Consider the following 17,172-nt stretch of genomic DNA (forward strand, 5'->3'; position numbering starts at 1 on the left):
AATTTAATTACACGTTTTTTTTTAAGAATTTAAAGAAATTTTAGATTTGGATTACATTTCTTATGTTTTCAAGGTTTGCAAGACTATAAACTATATCGATTGTAATATTGTCTTAAAACCTTTTGCTGATTTCTCATAATTTCCAATAACCACTATAAATATCAAACACTTTTTGCAGAGAAAAATATTTAACTAAGAGCGGGTTTTTCGGATAAAGTTAAAAATTCATTGTTTAAACCTAGTTTAATCTATATTTTGTGTGTTTTCAGTAATCAGTTACGTTACTTATTATCTTAGTTTAACTGTGGGTTATTGGCCAATTAAACCAATTAAAGTTATGAGTGAGAAAACAAAATTAACAAAAACAATAAAATAATTAATACGGAAGAAGAAAAACTTAATTTTTTAAATTAATAGCAATTTTATGATTTGTTTTATCAATATTAATATTGTTTTAAATGTTTATATTAATTTTGTCTAAAATTTTTCATTTTACAAAAGTAAAAACAGCTGTTCTTTGTTTACGTTTTTATGAAAAGTTGGCAATACTAACAAAGTTAACTGCAATTAACAACAAAATTAAATCCATAACTGAAAAACACGATCATCTGTGAAAATTCGCCTAAATTTGTTCCAAGTTTAAAAGAATGAACCCTTAATTTAAAAGAAAAAATCTTAAAAATTAAAATGAAATAATAAAATTAATTGTAAGTTGTATATTTGATTTTTTCATCTATAATGAATGTTATCATATAGCATTGTCCCTCCCTTCTTTTTTCACTAATTTTATTATATTTTAATAAAAAAGTCCCCCATAAATACATATTTTAATTAATACCAAGGAAAAACAAAAAAAAAAAAAAAAAAAAAAGAATACACAACTTTATAACTATAAGACTCTAGTTTATAGAACAATTAAATATAAAAAGAAAAAACAAATCATGAAATTTTAATTACATTTAAAATGTATAATTCTTGCAAAAATAAACATTATTTTTTATATATAAAATTAGAGCAAAAGAAAAAAAAAACCTAAAAACTAATTGTAAATTATTAATAATCAAAATAAATTAAAGCAAAATTATGTAGTAAAGCCTTAATATATAAAAATCTACTAAAATAAAATAAAAAAAAACAAAAACAATTAAATTACATACTCCCCTTTAGTTAAGCAAAAAAAATATAATATTTAATGTCAAAAACTATATATTATGTAATAAAATAAAAAAAATCAACAAAAAAAATAATATGTGTGTAACATCAGTTATATTTTAATTTAAAGAAATTTTTATTTTATTTAATTTTATATTGAAAAAAAAAAATACGATTAACATGCATGGTTTCCTTTGGCCCAGAATTTTGTTAAAAAATATATATTTTTTTACATTTAAATACAACATTTTATGAAGAGAAAGCAAAAGAAAATTCATCTATTATTCTAAGCAATTTTGATCTTTTCTGTCGTTTACTATTTTTTGTTTCTGATAAAGTTAACGAACGATAAATAAATATTAAATAAATAATTATTATACATACATGAGTTTATTTTTTAATATACATGTTTACTATATACATATATAAAGTGTGTTGTTTATTTTAAGGAAATTAATTCCTGAGGACTCGGAATGTTTTATTTTACTCCTCTGTGTTCAAAATTATAGAAAAATCAAAAAGTACCAGTTGACGGACGAAAAAGTACCAATTTTACAGATTATTATTTACTTAGAACTATGCAGGCTTGATTTCATTATAGAAAACTCAAAAAGTACCAGTTGCAGAACGAAAAAGTACCAAAAAATAGTTGGTACTCCTGCCAAGTTACACTACATTACCAAATTTAGTGTTAACAAATCTAGCAATTTTAAAATTTTATCAAAATTGGCTCAATTAGTTGGTACTTTTTTTTAAGACTAAAAATTTCATTCCAAACTATCCTACAGGAAGTCTATCAATAAGTAGGAAACAATGTTTAAGCACCAAAAATAGGTACAATTTTTAACCTCTATTGGTCCGAATATCCAAAAAGTACTAAATTTGAATTTTTATTTTTTCAATAAGTTATGAATGATTTAAACATTTATGTGTATGGGGTCATTGGCTTAAAACATAGGTGGGGTACAAAAATGTACCAAAACTGTGTTTTTAACCCATTACTCCCTAAAAGAATGAAATTAAAAAAAAAACACCAGTTACGTTTCCCTTTTTCAAATAAACAATGATAAGCTTTAAATTGTTTTTATATCTTTATAGATTAGAAGATATATGGCTACCAAATTTATCATTTTTACATTCGAGTTTCTAAAAAATCCCGTCTTAGTGGCACCATTTGGAGGGAGATCGATCCTTAATTTTTAGCTTCAACATTACTTTAGTACATTTTGATATTGAAAAAATACCGTAGTACATATAAGCTTTTGATACGCTGTTCACATAATTGTCCGTAGACCACTCTGTGGTCTAGTCTAGTCTATAGTGTAATCTATAGTGTTGTCTATAGTATTGTCTAAAGTTTAGTCTATAGTCTAGTGTATAGTCTAGTCTATAATCTAGTGTATAGCTTAGTCTAAAGTGTTGTCAATAGTCTAGTCTGAACTCAAGTTTGTAGTCTAGTCTATAGTGTTGTCTACTATAGTATTGTCTATAGTCTAGCCTATAGTCTAGTGTATAGTCTAGTCTATAGTATTGTCTAAAGTCTGGTCTACAGTCTAGTCTATAGACTAGTCTAGTCTATAGATTAGTCTACAGTCTAGTCAATAGATTAGTCTATAGTCTAGTCTATAGATTAGTCTATAGTCTAGTCAATAGATTAGTCTATAGTCTAGTCTATAGATTAGTCTATAGTCTATTCTATAGATTAGCCTATAGTCTAGTCTATAGATTAGTCTATAGTCAAGTCTAATCAAGTCTAACGGAAAATTAGTTTAATACTTTAAAACTTAAAAGGTACATTTTTATGTCAAAATTTAAATTTTCCATCCCTGGCTTCAATCGTTTAGGCTATTTGGATGTTTTTCTACAGCCGTTTTAAAAAATAAGATTAAAGAAATTTGAGATAACAAATGTGATGTTATGAACTAGTCCAACAAACTGAACTTTTTGTAATTCTGTTACACCGCATTATCCAGACCTGACAGACTTTCAAATAAATTAAAACAATTAGTTTTCTTCTGTTTGGTTGTTTTTTTAATGTTTATTTTATATATATTTTTTCTCAACAATATTTTTTGTTTTGTATATGACAACTTTATTTATGGTTTATTAAGTTTTTATCTAATATGCGCGATAATTATTGTTACGTTAGATTTCAGTTACAAGAAACTATTTTTCCTTATATTTTTTCATTACTATTCATATAAATAACGAAAAAAAAAACAATCTTTTTGAGATAAATGGCAGAGGAAAAATGGGAAAAAACAAGAGAAATTAATATTAAATCAAACAAGGAACAAGTTACATAAATAAATAGTTAAAATTAACGTTGTTTTGAAAATAAAACTATTTTAAAAATAATAATAATTACAAATAAAATAATACGGCAAAGGAGGGATAATGGTTAGTTTAATTAATTAAATTTTTGAAAAATACAAACATTTTAAATGTAGGTATAAATTAATTTTGAATTCTTTTTTTAAACGTTTCAATTAATTAAGTATTCGAACGTACAATACTATCCGTTGTGATTTTTTTTTCATATTTTTACTTTTTTCCTTAAAGAGTTTAATAATGTGTATATAACAACCACACACATTACAATTATAAAGCGTTGCTAGTAAGTGCGTAAGTGTGGGATGAGGTGTTTAAATATTTTGGTTTGTGAGTGGATTTGGTGGCAGCAAACATAGGTAAATTAATAAATTTACAGTTTGGCACAAATTTCATTTGTGAATTCGGAACATTTGGCTTTGCCACCCAAATCGCCAGTCAAATATTTGCCCTCCTTGATGACTTCGAAGCAAGCATTTTGGATTTTATCGGCATGAGTGTTGAGTTCCATGTGTCTCAACATCATAACGGCAGACAACAATAAGGCAGTGGGGTTGGCCAAATCTTTGCCAGCAATATCGGGGGCAGTGCCGTGAACCTGCAAGTTAATTGAAATAATTAAACAAATTAAACATTAAGTGTTACAAAAGTAAAACTTACGGATTCAAAGAGGGCACCGTTGAGACCCATGTTACCGGAGGGTGTCAAACCCAAACCACCAACCAAACCGGCGCACATATCAGACAAAATATCACCATACAAGTTAGGCATGACCTGTAATTAAGTTAATTAATACAAAATCATATAAATATTCATGAAGATCCTTACCAAGACATCATATTTATTGGGATCTTGTACCATATTCAAGCACACGGTATCCAAATAACGTTCCTCGAATTGAATTTCAGGGAATTTTTCAGCCATATCACGTACACAACGCAAGAACAAACCATCAGACATACGCATAATATTAGCTTTGTGCACAACGGTGACCTTCTTTCTGTTATTGTTTTTGGCATAGGTGAAGGCATATTCAGCAACACGCTTCGAGGCTTCCTCGGTAATCAATTTGATACTCTGTACAACACCATCGACAATTTCGTGTTCAATGCCGGAGTATTCACCTTCAGTGTTCTCACGAATGGTAACAACATCAACATTATCGTATAAGGTCTTGTAGCCTTCCAAACTTCTGCATGGTCTTACGTTGGCATACAAGTTGAATTCCTTACGGAGAGCCAAATTCAAAGAACGATGACCCTTGCCGACGGGTGTCATCAAGGGGCCCTTCAAACCGATTTTATTTGTGTTGACCGAATCAATGGCAGCCTGAGGAATACCGAACTTACCATCAGGTCCCTGAGGGCGAAGAATATATTGAGAATAAACTTGAATTTAAACGATTACATTTTAGGATTTTTACTTACTCTAACGGGTGTTACATCAACAGCTTCCCATTCAATGGGTACACCGGCAGCGGTAAAGATTTTCTGCACAGCAGCGGAAATTTCAGGACCAATACCATCACCGGGAATGAGAGTGACTTTACGGGTACCCGAAGAGTAGGCACGTCCAGAAACGGGAGTTGTGTTAACCTGTAATATTTAAAAAAAGTGTGTTGTTTTTTGTTATATTTCTTTTAATGTTTAAGGTTGTTAGTATTAGATAGTGGAACCAATTGCTTTAAATGAATTGAAATTGTATGAGTGGTTAGCAAACGTATATATACAGTCCTAGATATTAGGCAATCAATCAATCAATCAGTCAATTAAAGACTTCAAAAATAAAAAAAAGGCTTTTTAGGAAAGATTTATTTTTTTAATTCAAACATTTTGATTGCAGCATCTATGTATATTAGATCAACTGACTCTATATGAGAAGCATTTTTTGATATTTGTTTAATGATGTAAATATTTTTAGTTTATGAACTGGACAAATTCCAAAAAGTGCGATAAATTTGTGCCAAGACGAACAGAAAGAAAATAGGGCGACTTATAAGTTAATGGTATATCTATTCTCAATTATATGTATATTAATTTCTTTTCTCAGTAAGATACAGATACTTTGGGCGTCATGAAATAACTCCCCAAAACAAAAATGAAATAACTCCCTAAAAAATTGTTCAGAAAGCAAAAACAATGAAATTTGGGGATTTAATTCGTTTTTTGGGGCATTATTTCACATTTAAAATGGGGACTTCTTTCATTATGAAATAATTCCTCAAAATTCAAAAATGAAATAAATCCCTAAAAATATTTTTGGGGAGTTATTTCATTATATTACTTTTATCACACGAAATAAAAAATATATGTCTGATAGACGGCCTTCGGCCGGGCGCAAGGTTTTTATCCTCTGGGGTACATTGGACACCGGCTTTACTAAGAATACACCCTGTATCAAAAGTGTTCGGCCTTAGGGCGGCTATTTAGGAAATCTTAACTAAGCGAAGTCGGGATTAAACTGAAATGTATTAAACCTTGAAGCACTACTCGAAAGTATGAGCGACCTACTTTTTTTAGAAATGTCACTAAAACCAACTTGTTCCATAATTTGTTATTTTTAAATGGAAACTTATTTCATTTTAAAATTAGGAATTTGTTTCATATGAAATAATCCCCAAAAATGGGGTGTTATTTCATTTTAATTTAGGAAGTTGGGCCTTTTTTTCATTTTTAAATTGGGGAATTATTTCATAATGAAATAAGTCCGCAAATTTGAGGACTTATTTCATTTTTGTTTTGGGGAGTTATTTCATGCCGCCATACCTTGTAATAGATTACATTATAATGTAGTCAATAGTTTAGCCTACAGTTTAGTCTATAACCTAGTCTATAATCTAGCCTATAGTCTAGTCTATAGTCTAGTCTATAGTCTAGTCTATAGTCTAGTCTATAGTCCAGTCTATAGTCTAGTCTATAGTCTAGCCTATAGGCTAGTCTATAGTCTAGCCTATAGGCTAGTCTATAGTCTAGCCTATAGGCTAGTCTATAGTCAAGTATATAGTCAAGTATATAGTCTAGTATATAGTCTAGTCTAGTCTATAGTCTATTTTATACTCTAGTCTATAGTTTAGTTTATAGTCTAGTCTAGTCAATAGTCTAGTCTATAGTTTAGTCTATAGTCTAATCTATATTCTAGTCTACAGTCTAGTCTATATTCTAGTCTACAGTCTAGTCTATATTCTAGTCTACAGTCTAGTCTATAGTCTAGTCTATACTCTAGTCTATAGTCTAGTCTATAGTCTAGTCTATAGTCTAGTCTATAGTCTAGTCTATAGTCTAGTCTATAGTCTAGTCTATAGTCTAGTCTATAGTCTAGTCTATAGTCTAGTCTATAGTCTAGTCTATAGTCTAGTCTATAGTCTAGTCTATAGTCTAGTCTATAGTCTAGTCTATAGTCTAGTCTATAGTCTAGTCTATAGTCTAGTCTATAGTCTAGTCTATAGTCTAGTCTATAGTCTAGTCTATAGTCTAGTCTTTAGTCTAGTCTATAGTCTAGTCTATAGTCTAGTCTATAGTCTAGTCTATAGTCTAGTCTATAGTCTAGTCTATAGTCTAGTCTATAGTCTAGTCTATAGTCTAATCTATAGATTAATCTATAGCCTAGTTTATAGTGTAGTCTATAGTCTAGTCTTAGTCTATTCTATAGTCTAGTCTATAGTCTAGTCTATATTCTAGTCTATAGTCTAGTCTATATTCTAGTCTATAGTCTAGTCTATAGTCTAGTCTTCGCGGGGAGTTAGTCTATAGTCTAGTATATAGTTTAGTCTATATTATAGTTTTTAGCCTAGTCTATAGACTAGTCTATAGTCTTGTCTATAGTCTAGTCTTTAGTCTAGTCTACAAAAGTTTTTTTTTTTTTTTAACTCCAACGATTTTCTTGATACTTTAAAATATTGCCCTGTATGACTGAAATCAAAAATTCTCTACATCTATTTTCTTGATTCAAGTTTCTGGTCTTCCCCTATCAAAAATCCCAGTGGATACAAATTCCCAAGAATTAATAAATAAAACTTTTATCATTCTACTCGGAAATGGTGAGATTCTCTGAATAATTACATCTCATATAAATAAAAACTATAACAATGTTTTCAAAATAGGTACCTACTACCAGTTAGTGTTCAAAACCTATAATTAAAATAATTTTTACAAGCTATAAACATATAGACGAATAAATTATAGATCGTGCATAAAAAAACATATTTGAATTTTATTACTATACTCGCAAGTCACACGAAACCTATAAAAACAAATTAATTAAACAAATTACTAATGCAAACAATTGCAAATTGATCGTAGCAAATTGTGCTACTGAAAAGTAATACATCCAGTGAGCCAGCTGTCTATGCTAGACTAATTGAAACACTTTCAGTGTAAAAAAATTAAAAACAAAAAACACAGACAAAATTACATAAGAAATTAAGAACGCACAAAAACCAAAAGGAACAAAACAATAAAATTTATTTTAATTAATTAGAAAAAATGTAAGAAAATATATAAAGCCCTAATAACAAATTAACAATTATTTAATAACTCATATGGGAGGCAGTTTTTTTGCACAAAATGTTAAAACAAAAATGAGGTTAAGAATTTTTTTTTTTAATTATTAAAAACCTCAAAAACTGATAAACAAATTTTTAAAAATAACTCATAATTTTGGAAAAAAATATATGCATGAATGTTTTTTTAAAACGCATTATAATTTCTGAAACAAATTTGCTGTAGAAAAATTGTGCTAAATTAGCAGATTTTTTTCTTTTCTTCGGCGAGTGGTTATGTAAAAATTTTGACAGCAACCGCAAGCAGAGACTCTTATGGCGAAAAAATTTTCAAATGTTAACCATTAGAATCAATTTTTGCGTTTGCTTTTTAAAAACACTACTTTTTGGAACCGTTTTTTACTAAACAGACTCCTCTATTAGTACCTTGGCATGATTGGCCACTTCTACAGATTCCCGGCCGCCATTTAATCCAATACTTTTTTAACTAAAATTAAAGCAAAAAAGAACAAAAAAGGAAAAACTTCTTGGGATGTAGTGGTTGTGTTGGTAGGTAGATTGGGAGATGTGTTAAGTAAGCTTTAAAAGTTAGTTGTCTTTTTTTTAATTATATTTAACACCAGTTTTCTTTTGGCTATGAAACATTCAATGGCAATTTTATATTTAGCTTACAATCTTTTGAATTAATCTTGCTGCCATGATTTTTGTTGATTTTTTCCGTTGGATTTATGCAATTTTCTTATATTTTTCACAAATTATATTTTTCACCGCACACACACACGTCCGGATTCCGTTTTTGCCACTCGATTCGAGAGCCCAGAGACCTGCGCCGACAAATATTAACGGCATCGGCGACTGACACTAAATATGTCGGCGGCGGCTTAAAATCGATTGTAAGCCGGCTAAGTTTTCAACTACGTTTAGTTTTTAAATTTTCAACGATTTTAAATAAAACCGGAATCCGAGATATCAGAAATTGGGATTTTGGAAGCAAATATATTGCTTATAACAACAAAACAGAGCAAGCTCAAAAGTTGTGCGAGAAATTATGCAGGGATGAATAAAAAAAAATCTTAAAAATTAAAAACAAATCCTTTCTCCAAGTTTTACGAGGATCGGCCGATATTTAACCCTATCCTCCATATAAAACATCTTGCAGAAAATCAGTTTGTAAAAAATTTTGCATTAAGAAAATGATCAATAACGTAAAAACAAGGATATTTTATTTATTTATTTGCTAGCTATACCCAGTTGGCTTGGCTACCCTAAAAGCAATATAAATAAGAAACCCACTTAAAGATTTTGATGATTCTAACTGCAATGGTTTTCCAGATATACAATTTGTTACATATGGGAGATTCCACGCAAATTATTGCAATTTCGCCAATTATTCCGAACGTTAATTAAGATTTTAATTTAATCTATGAAAAATTTTAATAATCTAATAGTTTCCCAGATATACAAAATTTTGTATTTAATTCATATGGGAAGTGCCATGCCCCCCATTGAAAGTACGCCCGTTATTCTCTAAATGTTCTTCAGTTAAATTTAAAGATTCTAGCTCTAATAGTTTTTCAGATAAACGAATTTTTGTATTTAATTCATATGGGAGGTTCCGCCCATTGGTAGTCCCCCAATTTATTACCCAAAATGTTTACATGGATGTTGAAGTTCTACCTGAACTTAAAAAAAGCAAATTTCGAAAGTGGTCATACATCATACATATATATGGACTTTGATCAGCGTATAATAAAGTTGAAATTTTAAAGTGAAAATTTATAGTACTTGACTAGCAGATTCTATATACATACATACGTATGTATGTAATTCTTTTTAAATCAGAACAAAAGCCAAAAATGTGATTATTTTAAAAATTTTACATTTCAGAATTGTCTAATTTATTAATCAAAATTCAACACTTAAACTCGACAACACTACACGTTTACGCAATTCTACTTTCATTCAAATCGGACTAGCCGTTTAAAAGTCAAATATTTATTTTCAAATTTCTTCAGATATCGAATTTTTGCAGTAAAAACACAAACAAAAAAATAAAAGTTCCGTCAGTAAAAACGCAAATTTTATATAAGTACGGCAACATTTTTTTACCACTTATATGGTAGCACTAAAAAATTGCATGTTTTTGGCGCAAATAAACAATAAAAAATTGTACATCTTTTGTTTGGAAACCATAAATTTTGTAGCAAATTTAATAAATAAAAAACATGCCTGAAGTAGAATTAACAGCAGAAGAAATTAAAAGGCGTAATTTACCTTGGTAAGTAATTAGATAAATAGTAAAAACACCATCTTAATAAGAATGTTACTTTTCACAGGATCGAAAAATATCGACCGGCAAAATTTGATGAAATTGTAGGCAATGAGGATACTGTGGCTCGTTTATCAGTATTTGCCACTCAGGGTAATGCTCCAAACATTATTATAGCGGTAAGTACTCAGCAGATAATATAAATAAAATCCTATACTATAAGTAAGTGCGTTGCATTGTGAATAGGGTCCACCTGGTGTGGGCAAAACTACAACTATACAATGTTTGGCTAGAATATTACTTGGTGACAGCTATAAAGAGGCTGTTTTAGAATTAAACGCCTCCAATGAACGTGGTATTGATGTAGTGCGTAATAAAATCAAAATGTTTGCCCAACAAAAAGTCACACTACCCCGTGGTCGTCATAAGATTGTTATTTTGGATGAGGCCGACAGTATGACCGAGGGAGCTCAGCAGGCTTTAAGACGTACCATGGAAATTTACAGTAATACGACCCGCTTTGCCCTAGCCTGCAATACTAGTGAAAAGATTATAGAACCTATACAATCTCGTTGTGCCATGTTACGTTTCACCAAACTATCAGATGCCCAGGTTTTGGCCAAGCTACTGGAAGTTTGCCAACGTGAAAATCTCGAATACGATGATGAAGGACTCGATGCCATAGTATTTACAGCACAGGGTGATATGCGTCAAGGTTTGAATAATTTACAGTCAACAGCTCAAGGTTTCGGTAAGATAACCGTGCCAAATGTTTTCAAAGTATGTGATGAACCTCATCCCATGCTTATACAGGATATGTTGCAGCATTGTGCGCAAAATGATATACACAAAGCCTATAAGATATTAGCTAAATTATGGCGTTTTGGTTATGCTGCTGAGGATATAATCGGTAACATATTTCGCGTTTGCAAGCGTTTAAATGTCGATGAACACATGAAGTTGAATTTTATACGTGAAATCGGTGTGACACATATGAAAGTGGTTGATGGTTTGAATTCATTGTTACAATTAACTAGTCTACTAGCTAGGCTATGTGAAATTGCAGATGCCCATTAAATAAGTGTATATTTTTAGTTTTATAGTTATTTTAAATGAATAAATAATATTGTATTTAAAAAGAAAATTTGTTGGTTTAATTTATTTTTATATTGTAATAATCACCAAATATTTGTCCGAAAGCGTACACAGTACACAATTTCAAGTTTTTCATATAGCCTTTAAGAACTTGAATAGAAAGTTTGGTTTTACGCAGTGACGGACACTTCCATTTGTTGTTATAGGGATCAATACTGGTAACCGGCAGATTTAGACTTAGGTGCAATCATTGACCGGAAATAAAAATGAAGACACCACATAGAGGATAGGTTCAACAAGGCAGATTTGCGCTGGGCGCTATGTAGAAGTAGCATAGTCACGAAATGGGTTCTTAGTTCTACTATGGCACACTGACTTTATAAAAGAGTGATGGGACCAATACTAACATATGCATCAATAATCTGGTGGACTTCTTTGGACAAAATGTGTAATATAAAACCACTACAAGGACCATGAGCATACGTCAACCAAGTCTGTGAAACGTCTGGGGAAACGATCAATGCATAATGGTCACATTGGAAGGCTATACACAAAGATCGGATGTGCCCGTTCGCATACCATGTGGCTAACTTTAAAACACCGATCAAAGATAGAATATCATCAAGCGGAACATTTAAGCAAATACTCGTAGGAATTCGTTGATACACGAATGGCTCTAAACTGGGCCGGAGGTTCTAAATTGAAAATCCAGAATTTATATTTTTTGATATAACATCACGCACGATATAATAATGCTATGTAATAGTTTTGTTAACAATTTCCAAAAATTCATCTAATATTTCCATTAGAGAAAATAATGCTAATGAAAAACGATCATTAAAATTATTTTCACTTTAATGCTAATGAAATCGTCAATTTATCTTTCGATTTAATTATTTACTCCCAAGTATGTTCCATTGAACAAATTAATTACAATATTTTGTTATTTTCGTTCTATGTATCTTAAGTGATTATCCTCGATTTATCATTACATATTCTCTCTTCACACCGCAACTGCTAAAGTATCTATATTTCTTTAGTCGAATATTGAATTTCTTTCAAATGTCCTGTAAAAAATTGATATTAGCTCAGATTTAAATGTATATTTAATACATCCCCTAATTACCTTGCATGCAATTTAAAAGCAATTACTTTAAAAGCCTTTTTTCATCATTTAAATCAGAAAACGATAAAAGAAAACTTTTTATCCCACAACAACAGATTAAATCCTTTAGAAGAAGTTTGAGTAAGCTACTTATTGATAAACAATATTCTTTATACATCCGTACATATGCATTGTTTAGCATAAGTATTTAAAATTCCTCATAATCCACTAGAGATGAGGGAGAAAGGGATGAAAAGTTAGAAGAAAGCAACAGCAACTTGAGTAAGAAAAGCGAGACAACGAAAATGAAAAGTGTAACAAAACTACCAAACCGGGTGAATTATGAGAGTTTTCAAAGATTTATGAATGACAAAAAATAAAATATTTTATTTGTGTGTTTTTTGAAATCATCTTAAAAATCAACAACAACAAAAATACACACCAACCCACTAATAAATCTTAACTACTCAGTTTTTGCAACCCTAGATTTTCAAGTATTTACAGAAGGTGGCCAATTTAATGCGTGTGTTTTGCTAATATTGGAAACAATTTTATTGGAATCGATTACTAAAGACTAGACTACATACTAAACTACAGACTGGACTATAGACTAGACTATAGAATAGACTATAGACTAGACTATAGACTAGACTATAGACTAGACTATAGACTAGACTATAGACTAGACTATAGACTAGACTATAGACTAGACTATAGACTAGACTATAGACTAGACTATAGACTAGACTATAGACTAGACTATAGACTAGACTATAGACTAGGACTATAGACTAGACTATAGACTAGACTATAGACTAGACTATAGACTAGACTATAGACTAGACTATAGACTAGATATAGACTAGACTATAGACTAGACTATAGACTAGACTATAGACTAGACTATAGACTAGACTATAGACTAGACTATAGACTAGACTATAGACTAGACTATAGACTAGACTATAGACTAGACTATAGACTAGACTATAGACTAGACTATAGACTAGACTATAGACTAGACTATAGACTAGACTATAGACTAGACTATAGACTAGGACTATAGACTAGACTATAGACTAGACTATAGACTAGACTATAGACTAGACTATAGACTAGACTATAGACTAGACTATAGACTAGACTAGACTAGACTAGACTAGACTATAGACTAGACTATAGACTAGACTATAGACTAGACTATAGACTAGACTATAGACTAGACTATAGACTAGACTATAGACTAGACTATAGACTAGACTATAGACTAGACTATAGACTAGACTATAGACTAGACTATAGACTAGACTATAGACTAGACTAGACTAGACTATAGACTAGACTATAGACTAGACTATAGACTAGACTATAGACTAGACTATAGACTAGACTATAGACTAGACTATAGACTAGACTATAGACTAGACTATAGACTAGACTATAGACTAGACTATAGACTAGACTATAGACTAGACTATAGACTAGACTATAGACTAGACTATAGACTAGACTATAGACTAGACTATAGACTAGACTATAGACTAGACTATAGACTAGACTATAGACTAGACTATAGACTAGACTATAGACTAGACTATAGACTAGACTATAGACTAGACTATAGACTAGACTATAGACTAGATTATAGACTAGACTATACTAGACTATAGACTAGACTATAGACTAGACTATAGACTAGACTATAGACTAGACTATAGACTAGACTATAGACTAGACTATAGACTAGACTATAGACTAGACTATAGACTAGACTATAGTCTGGACTGGAAAGTTACTAGGAAATTTTTCCGGCTAGGAAATAGTCCAGACTATGAGCACAAATATTCACAAAACACTGTATTTTACGGTCCTAAATATATACATTGGCCAACCCCTATAACTCAAGTTAAATTTAACAAAAGAAGATGAAAAAAATACCACAAACAATGGTTGACTGACGAAAGAGCCTTTGCGAAATACAAGCACGAGATGGTTATAAATTTACTACAATTAGGTTGAATTTCAATTTTCCATAAAAGCCACTTAAAAAATGAAAATATCTAAATAATTGACGTCGAACAGAACGAATAAAATGGGGTGGGTGTGGGAGGCCTGGTTAAGGGTGAGAGGCTGCGTTTTTTTTTTTAACTGAAATATGAAATTTTGTCATCGTCAAAAGTTGCGCTAAAAAACTTAATAAATTAATAAATCATTTTTAGCCATTGCCTTTTTTTTGAAAAGTTAAATTAAAATATATTCATGTATGTACATATACTTTTTAAATCATATTTTTTGTGGCATTTATTACCAACATTGCAGTTTTTCTGCTTGAATACATTTAAATGAAATCGATCTCATTGTTAAGTCAAAGAGCTGCTATGTATTTGTAGGTTTTGCAAAAAAAAAAAAAAGAAAAAGAAAAAGTTTTAAATGCAAATCTACAATATGAATAAAACGAAATATGTACATATTCAGCGGAAATGTTGACCATTTACACTAGTGAGGACTTTTTATTATCTTAAAGCTACAAATAAATGAGAAGCAAATATATTTTTGTGATTCTCTTGTACCACAAACTGTAAAATGTAATTAAACAACTGTATAATAATACACAAACACTTGAAGATCCCAAATGGTTATGTTGTTGGTTCAGAAAATATGAAGATTAGTCTTAATCAAGTTACAATCACATTCGCTAGTGAGCTACTTATTCTTCTGAAGAAGCTAAAGATCGCAACTGTTGAAAAACAACTACTCAATCAATTTCATCAGAAGTAATAAAAGGGAATGTTTTCTTTACTATCTAGATCTGTTTTCTACCAGCAAGTTCTACAATAGATCTTTCTAGTTCTAGCTCTTATAATTTTTATTTTTCATCTATTTAACTAATTCATTCGGAGCCATCAGTCTCAGGGGTTGTTGACACAAGTTCTTTCCCATTTCCGAGACTAGTTCCGAATCTAATAAATTCATGCCAATTCTAAAAAATTTAAACTTAGGGGTTTATATATAGATATACCTTCATTTCGATATCGATACTGTTATGTGCTCTATTATATGGAAGTCTAATCGTGGTTTAAGTTTCATAAAATTTCCAAACAATGTTCCTGAAAGATTTTATGTAGTATATATTGTCTAGTAGTCCTTAAAACACTTATATCTGACTTATTTACCATGGTTCCGTTACTCTACTTAGTGTTTGGGATTATTTCGACCCACTATACTTCTGCCTAGAAGCTAAAGTTGTTATCTGGAACATAGTAATTCGAAAACACTGATCTGATTGTTGAGTTTTCTAAAAAGATCCAAAGTTTAAAAAGAGATTAATGTATATTTTGTTACAACTTCCGAATTTTGAATTTTGTCCGAGGTAACCCGCTTTCCCAAAGTTTTCAAATTTTTAATCTTATCGAGAACCTCTATTTAGTGTAGTCTACCAAATTTTATTTCCATAATCTTAAAGTCTTAGATAACCAGTTTTTCTTAAAGCAGAATCTCACCATTTCCTCCACCTTCTGTAGTTATGATCAAGATTTTACCCATACAAATTTATTTTTAGGCCTAAGGAATAAGATCACGGACAAGTGGAAGATTATAGCAATTACCATTAGGAATCAGTTGCTGCAAGGATGACTCTAAACTAAGGACTGAAAGTAAGCTTTAATCGAATAAACTTCCAGAGGTGAACTTTACATCATACCATACCATGTACACAGAGGGAAAAAGAAATATACACGTCTGGTACCAAATTGACATCAAACTGTTTATAATTTTTCAATAACATCCGTTGTCGAAGTATATACATACGTACGGCAACACTATGTATGTATGTTGACAACATTGCAACAATTGTATACACATCCGTTGTCTAAATGTTAACAAACGTGGTAAGCTCACTATTGGCAACGGTTTGTTTGTCAATAGTGAGCTTACCACGTTTGTTAACATTTAGACAACGGATGTGTATAAAATTTAGATTTCGACAACGAATTGTTGCAATGTTGACAACGTTGCGTTGGTAACATTAGATAGTGTTGTCGTACGTATGTATGTACTTTGACAACGGATGTTATTGAAAACTTATAAACTCTTTGGCGTCAATATGGTACCAGGCGTGTATATTTGTTTTTCCCTCTGTGTACTTGCTTTAAAAGAAAAAGAACTTGAGGTAGATAACAGGACGAACATAAAAGCGTTCGACGCAACGATAACTAAATATAGAAGGGATCGTAGGACATGAAGTCTTCTCAAGCAAGTCAGAGGTAAGTATTCTTATTACAAAATTCAAATGAATATAGAGCATTGGGACAGTGAATCACTTTCTTTAATATTTTGGGTGCGATATAATTCCCAAACGAACACTAATAAGGAAACGAACACTAATTAAAATTACGTTTAGGAAAAAAAAGTTTCAGAACATCGGATGATAATACCTTCAAAGATCACTCATAGTTATTCCACATTTTCAGAAGAAATATATACAGATTTTATTTCTTTTTTATTCTTGTCAATATGAACAAGTGAATTATATGAATCAGTTGGTCTTGTTTACAATGACCATCTAGGAGTTTATGATATAATGATCATAAGCATTTACGTTTTATTACATTTTATCGATATTGTCCTCAATGTAGTCACCAATTTATTTCGACTTAATACAACTTTACTTTTAACCGCCTTTATACGTCTTTTTGCACATCTATAACTTCAGTCTATTTGACT

The 17,172-nt window shown here is 30.6% G+C and overlaps 2 protein-coding genes across 2 annotated transcripts; one reads left to right on the forward strand and one right to left on the reverse strand.

The window, feature by feature from the left end:
• Positions 1 to 3,220: 3,220 nt before the first annotated feature.
• Positions 3,221 to 8,845, reverse strand: LOC119607874 (probable isocitrate dehydrogenase [NAD] subunit alpha, mitochondrial). Its single transcript, XM_037961998.1, has 5 exons — positions 8,654 to 8,845; positions 4,911 to 5,078; positions 4,312 to 4,842; positions 4,144 to 4,257; positions 3,221 to 4,081 (listed from the first exon to the last, which is right to left on the reverse strand). Exons 1-5 carry the CDS (start codon positions 8,678 to 8,680, stop codon positions 3,857 to 3,859), a joined length of 1,065 nt encoding a protein of 354 aa, XP_037817926.1. The 5' UTR covers positions 8,681 to 8,845; the 3' UTR covers positions 3,221 to 3,856.
• Positions 8,846 to 9,990: 1,145 nt separating this feature from the next.
• Positions 9,991 to 11,394, forward strand: LOC119607875 (replication factor C subunit 2). The gene is made up of 3 exons (XM_037961999.1): positions 9,991 to 10,259; positions 10,318 to 10,429; positions 10,497 to 11,394. Exons 1-3 carry the CDS (start codon positions 10,207 to 10,209, stop codon positions 11,325 to 11,327), a joined length of 996 nt encoding a protein of 331 aa, XP_037817927.1. The 5' UTR covers positions 9,991 to 10,206; the 3' UTR covers positions 11,328 to 11,394.
• Positions 11,395 to 17,172: the final 5,778 nt, after the last annotated feature.

This window comes from Lucilia sericata, unplaced genomic scaffold (assembly GCF_015586225.1).
Source record: "Lucilia sericata isolate MDLA Ls3-8-SP2 unplaced genomic scaffold, ASM1558622v1 Contig000757F_arrow, whole genome shotgun sequence".
Lineage (NCBI taxonomy): Eukaryota > Metazoa > Arthropoda > Insecta > Diptera > Calliphoridae > Lucilia > Lucilia sericata.

Coding starts and splice junctions, on each gene's coding strand:
- LOC119607874 (XM_037961998.1), bottom strand. CDS start 8,680: ATGGCAGCAAGATTAATTCAAAAGATT. Junction 5,079..8,653: donor CAAGATTAATTCAAAAGATT/GTAAGCTAAATA, acceptor TAAATATTACAG/GTTAACACAACTCCCGTTTC. Junction 4,082..4,143: donor ACGGTGCCCTCTTTGAATCC/GTAAGTTTTACT, acceptor ATTAACTTGCAG/GTTCACGGCACTGCCCCCGA.
- LOC119607875 (XM_037961999.1), top strand. CDS start 10,207: ATGCCTGAAGTAGAATTAACAGCAGAAGAAATTAAAAGGCGTAATTTA. Junction 10,260..10,317: donor AAAAGGCGTAATTTACCTTG/GTAAGTAATTAG, acceptor TACTTTTCACAG/GATCGAAAAATATCGACCGG. Junction 10,430..10,496: donor CTCCAAACATTATTATAGCG/GTAAGTACTCAG, acceptor CATTGTGAATAG/GGTCCACCTGGTGTGGGCAA.